Consider the following 13,264-nt stretch of genomic DNA (forward strand, 5'->3'; position numbering starts at 1 on the left):
CTATGCTTTGATGTGGTGAATTAAAAGTTGGCAGATTTTGTCTGTCATGATTAAATTTCTTCTTTCACTTTGTCTTTTAGTATGTCCTCCTATACAATCAAAACATAACAAATATATATTTGTTACATTTTAAAGGTTTTTTATATTATTATTGTATTATTTATGATTTATTTTCAATTATTATCAACTCTTAAATAAAAGTAATATAATTTAATTATAAATATGTACTGAATGCATATAAATCTTTATAATATGAGTGTATATATATTACATTATAATCAAAATCTTTTATACGTGCTTTGTAAACCATTATTAATAAATAAAAGATTAAATTATATTCATATGTGATCAATGTGATTAAGTTATACTAATTAGTGTTTTATGAGAAATAAGTGTGATCTTCCAAACAATTGTGATCAATGTGATTAAGTTAAATAAAATATAATATGTTGTGAAGACAATTTTAAATAATATAAGAGTCAAAATCTATTTATTATTGGTGCATTAAAAATACATCGATAATTGTTTAAAACACATTTGTTCTATATTGTGATGATGAAAAATAATGAAAAAATATTGATTCAAATAGTATTTGGATTTGTCTTTATAATATATATATATATATATATATTATATGAACATTTATGTAAGTGTAAAAAATGAACAATATGTATAATTTTACTAAAACTTAGATATTATATATAACTACTGTACAGACACTTCGTGTCTGCCGGAGAATGTTGTGTGATACATATTCAATTTTTATATTATATTTTTTGTGTTTACAATAATGTTTAATTTAAGGTGAAATATGTGGTTAATTAATGTATTGGTGGTAGTTCTTAAGATTATATAGTATTTTTGTAAAAATTAAATAATGTTAAGGGCAATATGAAATGAAAATTACACCATGAGAAAAATTATTTCAAATTTTGGCTTTATATATAGTATAGATTTATTCTAAATAAAATATTATTTTGTTAGACATGTTATTTTTATTATTTTTGTAGTTGAATTTGTAGGTTTTCATTAAAATTTTGTAATCGTTGGAATTTGATAAATTTATGGTTGGTTTTATAGAATTGAGATCTCATGTTAGATTCAGTGTTCCTGTACTAATTAAAATGTATCATTCAATTAAATAGAAAAATCATAAAATCAAAATTATACTACTTAATATAAGTTCATTGGATAGAAACAATGTTTTTTGGAACAGAGAATTAATGATGGATTTTATGTTGGTAAGTTGCTAACTAGAATCCATCAGATTCAAATGCATGATAGAAAGATACTGAGTGGATGGTCTAGATTTAACCATGTACCTATGGTCAATAAGGAAAATTGCAATATCTTTTTATATTTAAAGCTTCTTATTTTATATTATAAAAAACATTCCGTTTCAGGCAGTATTACCTAACACCAATTAGAATCATTGACTTCGTCTGAACTTGAATATCTAAAATGAGTTAAGATTCTCTTCCATATGGAATAGTGGAGAAATGGATTCAAATTTCAACATGTGATACTAATAAAAATCTAACAATACAATTTTTTAAATAGTTTTAAATCCAAAGTTTTGTTAGTTTTTCTCTTTTATATTTAAATTGTGATACTAATAAAAATCTAACGATACAATTTTTTTTATCGTTTTCGAGATCCAAAGTTTTGTTAGTTTCTCTTTTATATTTAAGTTGTGATACTAATAAAAATCTAACGATATAATTTTTTATCATTTTTGAGATCCAAAGTTTTGTTAATTTCTCTCTTATATTTAAGTTGTGGTACTAATAAAAATCTAACGATACAATTTTTTTATCATTTTTGATCCAAAGTTTTAATAGTTTCTCTCTCTTATATTTAACAACTAGAGCATAACCTTACCCTTCTAACCCACAACGTATAGCATATTACAGAAACCAAGTTTTTTGGTCTATTTTATTTTTAAAACTATCTAACAAGTGTTTCCTTTATTCCATTGATTAAGACTCAACCTATGATCTAAGCTGTTGAAATGAAACATACGTCATAAGTTGAAGTGAAACATACGTCATAAGTTGAAGTGAAACATACGTCATATAAGCCACAAGCTATTCATAGTAAACGTACTTCATATATATTAAAGGGTAAATACGTATTTAAGTTCATCATATTTTTCAACCTTACTAATTTGGATATTTGAAATTGAAAATTTTAAAATGGTTTCAAATTTTTTTAAATGTTAATCAAATTAGTTATTTTTAACATATGTTACAACATTTGATAAAAACTAACTTGATCTTGAAAATGACTACTTCGATCCACATTTGAAATTTTTGAAAACTATTTTGTAAAGTTCAAATTGGTAAGGGCAAAAATATGAGAAACTAAAATGTACTAGTTTTATATTTTAATATTATAATAGGAAAGTTTTTATATGATAATGTAACATTCACGGTCATACATATTATTTTTACTTAAAGAATATATGGTGAATGGTATACAAATATTAAATGATGATTAAAAGGTGGCAATGAGGTGGAGTGGGCATGTAGCGTTTACTCGTTCCATATACACATTTATTTCTATTGGATACTCATATAGATAGGAGTGTTCACATATATCAAACAAGTTTATGTTTTAATTATAAAATTATATACTTTATAATAACCTATATATAAATAAATTTATTATCATGCTTCAATCACAAAATTTTAGTATAAAAAATTTAAAATAGATTATATAATCTCAAAATATTATTATTAAAATATAATATATATATATATATATATATATATTTAATATTTAATTAAAATATAAATTTATGAATATGAGTATCATAATACTAGGTCATATAATCATACGTTATTATTGTAAGTATGAGTATTCATTAGATGTATGAGTGTAATAATTAGACATTGTTAATTTAAAGGTTTAACACATTTAGTATATATCATTAATCTATTTATTTTCCATGAATGAATAATAATTAAACATAAATGATTGATATTGTCATATTGCAGTAAGAATGTATAAAATTTATTCATTTTTACATACAATTTTTTCTTTAGATATACTTTTTGTGCGTGCCATGTGTACATTTTTGTCATCCTTAAATATGTTGAAGTATAAAAACTATTATTCATAAGTATTAGACTCATCTCAAAATTCAAGTTATATGGAAATAAATAAAGACATTAATTAAGAGGTTGAAGATAGAAATTTTCTATTGACAAGTTATATATTGATATGTTAAAAAATTGTAATTTGCATGAAGAAGAAAAAGGAAGGTGCGGGTGTAGTACATCTACCACCGCACAAACGGCGAATTCCCGCCACCTATGATCTAACAATAATAATTGACCCATGACCCACCCAAAAAGACAAGGTGACCAACAATGGTACATGTACTACCCGAAATATTTATATTAATTATTCTGATTAATCAAAAGATATTTAATTATTAATTTTTTTTAAATATTTTTTTTCTTCCAAATGTCATATAAAATGACACATGTAATCATATATTTTTTTAGACATGTTCTTAATAGAAGACATACTATGTGAGAGGTGTCCTCCCATGAGATTGAGTCTCATAAATTATTATTAGACCAGATAATAATAGAATCATTCAAAATAAATAGTAATGAGTTTGAAAAAAAGTAAACCACCATGAAAAGTTTTTGTCGTATATATATATTTATATTGTATGTTTTTTATTTTAAAGATTTTAATACATGTAGTGTTGGAATAAAGTTTTCTTACACAATAGGTAAATCACTCATTATTCACATGTAGTAATTTTATTTAAGAGATTTTGACTATTAAAATTCCTATAGAGTAGTATATGAATATTAAATTCTTTTTTATAGTATATATTACAAAATACAACGGTTTCTTTGATGGTAATATCACCCACTTAAAAAATATAAAATTAAGAGAAAACCATAATACACATAACTAAAAATGACACACATAGTGGGAAATAAATCATTTAATTGCTAGGACCACATTGTTTTTCTTCTAAAGTGTAAACATCTTATATCTACTACCACATTGGTTTTTTAAACATCTAGTACCATATTTTGTCTAATAAAAACTTAATTTTGGAAATTAGGTTAAAATTAATAACCAATAAATCCTAAGTTAAGTTTAAGCCATATTAAAAGAACAAAAAATATTTGTTTAATATCACAAGATCTGGCTAAATCTCATATAGGTCAATTTTCAAACTTGAGCAACAACTTTTAGGAATATATCAATCTATTTCTAGAAAAAGATATCATTAATTGTATCTAAATATTAAATCAGTGTTTGATTTGATTTCCGATTAGCGTTAACCACTACGGAAAAGTAGCAATATATAATTTTCACCGGAGAGCAGCGGCAGTGGGAGGGTGAGTTAACCAACCACCTCACTTTAACTTGAGAGTTACGGTTTCGTAACAACTTTCACCGTTCCGTTCCGTTATTCCTTTCACTTTTCATCTTCTCTTCACTCTTCTGCCGACACCTTCTTTCCAACTAAGCCTTTAATTGTTTTGCCAAAAAAGGCTCAAAGCAAAACAAAACAGAAACGAGTGACATTTATTATAAATTATTCTTTCGTTTTTTTTATTGTTTCCTTTTCTCTCTCGCTTTAACTCGTCAATGCCGTTCCTATGCTTCTGATTTTAGGGTATTGATTTTGATTTTGATGCTTTCTAATTATTCGATTTTGATCCTCCATTAACGATTTCCACATGTCTGAACCGCTTGATCGGTTCGAACGCCCTTGTGAGTATCACTTACTAGTTTCCTTTTTGCTTTGAATTTTGAATTCTTCAATTTTACTATTTTCTTTAACCTGTATTTATTTATACATTGATTCAATAATTCAATATATAAGTTCTCTTTTTATTGATCCATTTGTCTTACGCGCCAAATCTGGATCACTAATTGAGCTGGATTTAGTTGAATAAAACTATACACAGTATTTTAGATTCAACAAATTAGTAGTAATCTAGGAATCATGGATATGGATATGGAAGCAATTCTGATATGATACATTGATACTGAACAAAATCATAAAATGATTGAAGGAGATATAAGTGGAAATTTCTAGAAAGTATTGAAGCATCTTATACAAATTAGATACCAGAAGGATAATCATTTTGAAGTATCGATGTGTTGTAATAATAGTAGTTTAATATCGAATGTGCATTTGCTTCTATTCCTGAGATACAAAATGCTCTAAGAGTAATTGTTTTTGTATCTGAAAAGGGTAGTGTGTTGAAATGGAACTTTGTTTATTTTTCTCAGGCTTGGAAGGCTTATCTGGTAATGAAGAGAAAAGAGAGCGGAAATCGGATTTTGAGAATTCAGAGGATGATCGGAAGACACGTATTGGCACCCTGAAAAAGAGAGCAATCAATGCATCCAGCAAATTCAGGCATTCTCTTAAGAAAAGCAGCAGGAGAAAGAGTGCGAGCAACTCTGTCTCCATCGAGGACATTCGAGATGTTAAGGAACTCCAAGCAGTGGATGCTTTTCGTCAGGCACTTATGTTGGATAATTTATTGTCCGCAAGACATGATGACTATCATATGTTATTGAGGTTGTCCCTTATTCCTTGCCATGGAAAATGGATAGTATTTCAATTTTGAATATAGATCGTATCTTTTCTGTTCTAGCTACTGATGAAGATTGTGCTGATCACGAGATTCACAATTGTTGCATCATTGATCATTTTTTCATCTATAATAATTTGGTTCAAATATCATCCTTAAGCATTTCAAGCTGCACATCAAAATCAATAGCACTTTGCTTGAGGAATTCGTGGTTTGCTTATACAGATTTTTTGCATATTCACATTTCAAATGCTTATTACACAGGAGATCAACAAATGGCTTGTTTACCTTGAAGCTTATTATAAATCTCAACTTCACTGATGTTGTTGCAGATTCTTGAAAGCGCGGAAACTTGATATTGAGAAAGCAAAGCAAATGTGGGCCAACATGATTCAATGGAGGAAAGAGTATGGTACCGATACAATTATGGAGGTGAGCCATTTGATTCTAAGAAGCTTAGTCAGTGACACATACACAAGGGTTACCAAATTCCATAAATTGTAGGACACGACCATTGCATTTAAATTTATATAAATTTGAAAATTTTAGAAAAAAACTTTCATAATATAGTAGCCGTGTTGTTTTGAAGCTGAAAAAAAGAATTTTTAATCATTGACTGTGTCATACAAGCGTCTGTGTCTATAGTTTATCCTACACTCGACATGACGCTAAAATGGTGTATCCACTCTTTATAGTTTGATTCAAGAATTATACCCAACCTTTTATTTGATTTTCTTCTTTGGTTGGTCATGTTCGATTTGATCATCTGTACATTTTAGTTTCCTGAATTTGATGTTGATACTATATTACTTTGGTTTCGTCTCTTTGCTGCTAGGATTTTGAGTTCAGTGAGTTGGATGAAGTTCTGGAGTATTATCCACATGGTTATCATGGAGTGGATAAGGAAGGAAAACCTATTTATATTGAGAGGTTAGGTAAAGTTGACCCCAATAAGCTAATGCAAGTAACTACCATGGATAGGTATTTAAGATACCATGTGCAGGGTTTTGAGAAAACATTTGCTATTAAGTTTCCTGCGTGTTCTATTGCTGCAAAGAGGCATATAGATTCAAGTACAACCGTTTTGGATGTTCAAGGCGTGGTACGTTGTCTGTCTAAATGGTCTTCAAAGGGCATCGTTTTAACTTCAAAATTTGACAATAATTGGTTTTAAATCTACGATTCTATGCTGCCTTATGCTTCGCAGGGTTTCAAAAATTTTACCAAGTCTGCACGGGAACTCATCATGCGGCTGCAGAAGATTGATGGTGACTACTATCCTGAAGTATGTTGCTTTAATCATCAATCGTTTGGTAATTTCCAATTTTTATGGCTTTTGGACTTATTGTACATGTATATTTTTCTAAGCTGTACATGATACTGTGCAGACATTATGCCGAATGTTTATAATCAATGCTGGTCCTGGTTTTAAGCTGCTCTGGAACACAGTGAGGACATTTCTTGACCCCAAAACTACTTCCAAAATAAATGTAAGTGCTAATTATTTGAACTGGTCTTTCTATTTTATAATTTTATAGGATTTGAATGAAGTAATCATCTTTTACAGTTGAGAAAGATAATCTATAGGTATAGGATTAATCGATGCTTCAATGTTCCATTAGGTTCTTGGAAACAAGTTCCAGAGTAAATTACTTGAGATTATCGATGTGAGGTACCTCTACATTCAATATTGTTAATGATGTTATTTCTAAATCAACTTGTGTTGTTATTTGAAAATTCTGACTATCTTTTTCGTTTTTCAGTGAGCTACCAGAATTTCTAGGTGGTACTTGCACTTGTATAGATCAAGGTGGTTGTTTGAGGTCTGATAAAGGACCTTGGCAAGACAAAAACATTTTGAAGGTTTGTTGCTTATCTTGTAACTGTTACTCTGTTTTTCAGTACATATTTGCTAGTCGTGCTGTCTTTGCTTCTGTGACTCAACTAAGACAGTTGTATACATCCAGATGGTTCTTAGTGGTGAAGCAAAGTGTTCTAGACAAATTGTAACAGTTTCTAACGAGGAGGGGACAGTGGTTGAATGTGATAAGACAAGTTGTTCAATGGTATAGTTTCTAATACTATCTTAGATACTTCATGAATGAAAATTTTGGATTTTATAATAGTTATCAGGTCTTTGAAACTTGGAAGCAGATAAAAAGTAGTGATACATCTACAGCAGAATCAGGATCTGAAGTTGAAGATATCACTTCTCCCAAAGCAAATGGGAATTATATAATCCCTCGGTTGACTCCTGTCCATGAAGAAGTAAGTGATTATGACTTATGAAATTAATATTAATGTTGCAAAAGAGAGAAAAATATAGGAAAATGAATCGAATACAAATTTGATGTGTGTCCAGACAAGATTGGTTCATAAGGCTAGCCAAGCTGGCGGTTTCTCTGACTATGTTCCCATGGTTGACAAGCCTGTCGATCTTGCATGGAAGGAGAATCAATTGGCATCTTTAAAGTCATCTGGATCCACAGGTTAGACATTTGATGTATCCGCATGGAGTTATTATGTCATGATCTCTGACTTAATTGGATATTGTTTAAGTTTGCAGGGCGAGGCGGGTTGGTACTGGACAATTTTTTTTGTAAGACTATGAGGGAGAGGGGAATACTTTGTTAACACATTAAAAAACCTAACCAATGAAATATTCAAAATATTAGTGACTACATAACATACATATGTAAAAGCGCTAAAAAATTCTAATGATTAATTAAGAAAAAAATATTATATTTTGTTGACATATTTGAGTTCTTCAAATGCATATTTGAGTTTCTAATGTAGTTGTTAATATTTACCCCGCAGAAAAAATACTATTGACTAATGGAAGATCTGCTGGTAATCGTTGTGCAAATATCTGCGCTATTATAGTGGGCTATTTTTTTGCCATCTTTACATTTGTTATTTCAGTAGCATCTCCTGCCACTAAGAGAATAAGAGACTCTGAACCTGATGCTGCGCAAAATGTGCCTAGCATAAGTGCTGATTCAACATACAAGGACTCTTTTCCCCCTTCTGGAGCAACAAAGGTTGAACTTGCCTCATCTGATTTGAAACGCATTGGTGAGCTTGAAGAGAAGATTGACATGCTTCACTCAAAACCTAATGTGATGCCATCTGAGAAAGAAGAGCTTCTGAATGCTGCGGTTTATCGTGTGGATGCATTGGAAGCTGAACTAATTGGCACTAAGAAGGTAACTTTCATTTAAAATCTTATAATTTGTTTCAGGTAGGACAAACAGCAAATTCCTTCTGTTTTATTTGGTCTCAATTTTTAAGGATAAATTTTGTGGTTGAATTGACCTGTACATGTGTTACATGCTCTCTGTGTTGCTATTTAACCGTCCATGGGCAATTTACTTCTTGCTGTTTATGCCCCCAAGGTTAGTTGTAGGCAAACTGTTCAATAATTTTTGGAACACATAATAACTAGTGTTTTCCACTTCCTAAACAGGCTTTATATGAAGCTTTGATAAGACAAGAAGAACTTCTGGCGTATGTTGACAGATGGGAAATAAACAATTCAAAGGTGAGTCGGAAATACTGGCGTCATGTGTAAGATTTAAAAGCTGAAGTTCAAATGCTTGTTACCATCTATCATGGCGACTCTTAAAAAGTATGTCCAATCTGTTTGTAAAGCAGAAAAGTAAGAAGTTTTTCTGTTGAGGAGTAGGCTTTACATTGCGGAGCTGTTAGCTACATTGGTGGATTTTCCTTCTTTTCTGCTTGTATACAATAAGGTACTCAGGAGTTTCTCTTCCAAGGTTGTTTATTTGTCGGAATAAAATTCATCTAAATTTATATTTATATAAATGGCTATTTATCAACTCTCTCTGAAAAGTTTGTTATGATGAGTTTGACTGCAGAATTGTAAGTAGTCATTTATGACATTTATAAACTCCAGACAGTTTATTTTTTGATTAACTATAACTATTTTGTGTCATCACTTGTAGAAATAGTTATACATAAAACTTCAAATAGAAGTGATGACAGAGTATTATACTATTATTGATGTTTTTTCTTTTTAATCTCGCCTCGGGGTATGTTTTATAGAGTGATTAAAAGAGGGAAATGTAGTAGTGAATTTTATTTAGTACTGTCAAGGATATCCCTACATTTTGGGTAAGGAACTAATTTCTCTACCCCTCTCAACAAGTGTCACTTCTGGGAATCGAATCTCTAACATTTTGGTCATTCTAGCGATTTAGCAGGACTTTACACCACTATACCAACGCAATGAAATATTGAATTTAAAATCAGTATGTTTGGCTAAATTTGTTTTTAAAGAAAGGTGAAAAGCTAAGGGAAGTAATGTTTTCCCCAATTTCTTGAGAGAAAGGGTTCCCTCAATTTGAGGAGTACCTCTTGCCCCTGTTCAGATTCAAAAATATATTCCAGAATGCTACATACAAATGCATACGATACATCATTGTAGTTTTCTATACAACAGTATTCAATCTAATTTACATAAAATACGGTGTCCATAGGGTGTTATTCTTGTATAAGGAAAACGTTGTTTCATATTAGGATACAAATTCCCTTCTCCCTTCTTTTTTCTCTTTCTCCCCGTGGTGACAAACCAATACCATCAATCTCCGGTGACCTCCATTGTGCTCCGATCTTTCCATCACTGGCGGCCCTGACTCTTCCACCTATCAGCCTCTGCCAGCGAGAGTGCTTAGCTGAGCGATGTGCATGACAGTGTTATACTGTTGTCATTGCCGAGCCATTGAAGGTTAGATTACCCTCGGTGGCCACCTCAACTCCCGCCTCTGCATTTTTCAGGAAAAAGCTTTTGGGGGTCTTAAATTTTCAAAAATTAAGAATTTTTACTTCATTAATACTTGCTTGACGATAAAGTAATTGCATAAAGTTGTCTCTATAAACGTAACATGTCAATATACAGAAATATTTACAATCTGTATATTGTCCACTATTTATTGATATTTTTTTTTAGAGAGTCAATAATAATTACAAATGAATAGTAAATGATAGACTGACATTATATAAAAAAATTCTGCTATCCGTGTATATATCCTTTTCTCGTCAAGTTTTCCTTTCTCTCTTAATAAGTCCAATACTCTTTTTATCACTTTTAATTCCTTGTCCTCCGTCCTTAGGGCTAAAGTTAAAGTTAAGAGAACCCTTATTAAAATCCAATCACATTCCAACATCAACTATTCTTGTTCCTAAGAAAGATTCTTAAAACAATATACTAATTATTATAATAAGGAAAAGGTGCTGCCTCTGGCTCAAAATTCAAAAACAAGGAAAACACCTTATTTTAAGGTGTTGTTATGTCTGTCTGCTTGCATTGAAGGAAACTGATGAGCCCTTTGATGGCACTGTCTATATTGTCACTTTTCATTAGCTCTCCTGCAACTTCAGCAGGCGTTGCATTAACCTTGTTCAACAGTCCCTCTATGTCCTCAAACAAGGGATGGTTCTGAATTCGTAGGTAGTTAGCCGCCAATGTCTTGAAACCACTGAAAGAGCAATAAGACATATGAATGTGCATATCCATGCGACCAGGTCTCAACAATGCCTGATCAAGACGATCCTTGTAATTTGTTGTAAATATTATGATTCGTTCATCGCCACAGCTCGACCATAATCCATCAATGAAGTTTAGCAGTCCTGACAGAGTAACCTTAATAGGATCAAACAAATTCAACTCAACTCAACATCAAAATGTTACATTGCATCAATGATACCACATAATCTTGTATAAACTAAGTGCATCCATTTTGAGTGCACTAAGCTGATATAATATTTAGGAATCATTAATATACTAGTGAATATACATTTACTCAATACAAATTGATACCATGTGAATATTTAATTTATATAGGGTGAGTTACGTTACCTTATCTTCATCTTCACCATTATTATCTACTTCCCTGCTCTGCAATTTTATTGAGCAATCGATGTCTTCAATCACCAAAATTGATCGGCTTCCCATACCAATAAGCAACCTTCTAAGATCGGAATTACACTGCACCTCCCTAAAATCCATGTCATATATGTCAAAGTTGAGATAGTTAGCCATTGCAGCAATCAAGCTTGATTTTCCAGTACCTGGGGGGCCATACAAAAGGTACCCTCGTTTCCAAGCTTTCCCAACTCTCTTATAGTAATCTTTCCTATCCAGAAACATACACAGATCTTCCAACAGCTGCACTTTCATCTCAGGTTCCATGGCCACAGTATCAAACGTGGCAGGGTGGTTTAATACAATCGAGTTCCAATAATCTGTGCCATTGTAATCAATGGTGTGAAGTTTCAAAGTCTTCTTGCCCTGTCTAGTTGCCTCTGCCTCGTGAAGAACGTGGTGCAAGTAAGAACCCAAAACCGTGTCTCTGTGCTTCTTGTGAAAGGTTAACTCAAAGTGGCGTACTTCAACTCGATGAAATGAAGCATTGTTGTGACTATCACGCTTGTTATGAAGACTTATGTTGTTATTTTGCATAGAAACGAGGACCCATTTGAGTTTTATGCCCTTGTAGGAATCATAAAACTCTTGGTTCTTGTCAATGTTAACTTGTAAATGCTCTTCTTTGAGTGGCTTATGTACCTTGATATAGAAAGCACAGGAGGGAGGGTTAAATCACTTAGATTTCAAAAAATATAGACACGTGCCACAAATACTTGAAACTTATATACACACTAGCAACATGATCTCTCAAATTTTATATTAATAATGTGCAGAGAGAATTTTAGCCTATCTTCTATTTTAGTCATTCCATTTCATTTTCATTAGTCATAAAATTTATATACATTTATTTTATATTTTAGTTTTCTAACTGATTAGAGTGTTACAAAATTTACTTTGGGATAGCATAATTGAAATGTCCTAAAATTCAAAATATGTACAAAAAGAACTTTGCTTTACATATAATATTTTTCATCCATTTTTATTATTTTAGACTATGAATACTACTATTTTGCACAAAACTATAGTTCAATTAATTTATTTTTCACAAAAATAATAAATCGTACGTCATACTAAGTTAGGGTGGTTTTGTACAAAAGCAATTTTCCTCGTAAAAAACATGTGAGAACGATGTACCTTAATTCTTTGCGCTGAAGATTGTTGTTTGGATCCCACATAAACGTTGGCGGCGTCAAACATTTGGTTGGCGGTGAGACCGTCTTGTTCTTCGATTATGATGGTGAGGTGAGAGGAGAGTCGGTTAGAGAATTTGCGAAAGTTGGAGTTGAAGTAGTTGTAGACGGTATCAGGTATGAGATCGTTGACGGTAGATCGGAGGAGAACAGCGGTGGCGGCGAGTGAAGCGGCAACGGAAAGGGCGGTTTTAGTGGAAGCTAGCGTCTCCGCCGTTGGGGTCCACATGTTTATGGGTAGATACTAGGAAAGTGGTTTAAGGAGGGTTTTATATTTTTTCATTTAAATAATTTCAATATTATTTTCTTGAGTAGTAAGTTGTAGAAGAATGAATTATGAATCGGCTAAGTGAAGCACGTAAGCATCATCATAACAAATGGATAGGTTTACAACAAAAGTTTGACAATTTATATTTCACTATTTTTTTATGTTTTATAATCTAAATACTTCTTTCTGATGAGCTGTTTATGAGAACTATACAAATGTTTAATAATAAAATATAAAATTATTATAATTTTAAAATGATAAATAATTTTAAAAT

The 13,264-nt window shown here is 31.1% G+C and overlaps 2 protein-coding genes across 3 annotated transcripts; one reads left to right on the forward strand and one right to left on the reverse strand.

The window, feature by feature from the left end:
• Positions 4,346-9,577, forward strand: LOC109358759 (phosphatidylinositol/phosphatidylcholine transfer protein SFH8-like). Of its 2 annotated transcripts, none has more exons than XM_019603189.1 (14): positions 4,346-4,752; positions 5,278-5,572; positions 5,918-6,017; positions 6,421-6,687; positions 6,793-6,870; positions 6,974-7,075; positions 7,208-7,257; positions 7,349-7,448; positions 7,553-7,651; positions 7,719-7,853; positions 7,948-8,074; positions 8,403-8,791; positions 9,052-9,126; positions 9,240-9,577. In XM_019603189.1, exons 1-14 carry the CDS (start codon positions 4,719-4,721, stop codon positions 9,261-9,263), a joined length of 1,875 nt encoding a protein of 624 aa, XP_019458734.1. In that variant the 5' UTR covers positions 4,346-4,718; the 3' UTR covers positions 9,264-9,577. The 2 variants fall into 2 exon arrangements, with proteins under 2 accessions (XP_019458734.1, XP_019458735.1); XM_019603190.1 differs by having other exon boundaries at positions 4,347-4,752; positions 7,740-7,853.
• On the reverse strand, positions 10,721-13,030 carry LOC109357734 (AAA-ATPase At3g50940-like). The gene is made up of 3 exons (XM_019601759.1): positions 12,667-13,030; positions 11,464-12,171; positions 10,721-11,247 (listed from the first exon to the last, which is right to left on the reverse strand). The coding sequence occupies exons 1-3, from the start codon at positions 12,949-12,951 to the stop codon at positions 10,882-10,884; spliced, it is 1,359 nt and encodes a 452-aa protein (XP_019457304.1). The 5' UTR covers positions 12,952-13,030; the 3' UTR covers positions 10,721-10,881.

Source organism: Lupinus angustifolius, chromosome LG10, assembly GCF_001865875.1.
Source record: "Lupinus angustifolius cultivar Tanjil chromosome LG10, LupAngTanjil_v1.0, whole genome shotgun sequence".
Taxonomy (NCBI): domain Eukaryota; kingdom Viridiplantae; phylum Streptophyta; class Magnoliopsida; order Fabales; family Fabaceae; genus Lupinus; species Lupinus angustifolius.

Coding starts and splice junctions, on each gene's coding strand:
- LOC109358759 (XM_019603189.1), top strand. CDS start 4,719: ATGTCTGAACCGCTTGATCGGTTCGAACGCCCTT. Junction 4,753..5,277: donor TGATCGGTTCGAACGCCCTT/GTGAGTATCACT, acceptor TATTTTTCTCAG/GCTTGGAAGGCTTATCTGGT. Junction 7,258..7,348: donor CTTGAGATTATCGATGTGAG/GTACCTCTACAT, acceptor TTCGTTTTTCAG/TGAGCTACCAGAATTTCTAG.
- LOC109357734 (XM_019601759.1), bottom strand. CDS start 12,951: ATGTGGACCCCAACGGCGGAGACGCTAGCTTCCACTAAAACCGCCCTT. Junction 12,172..12,666: donor CTTCAGCGCAAAGAATTAAG/GTACATCGTTCT, acceptor TTCTATATCAAG/GTACATAAGCCACTCAAAGA. Junction 11,248..11,463: donor ATGGTGAAGATGAAGATAAG/GTAACGTAACTC, acceptor GATCCTATTAAG/GTTACTCTGTCAGGACTGCT.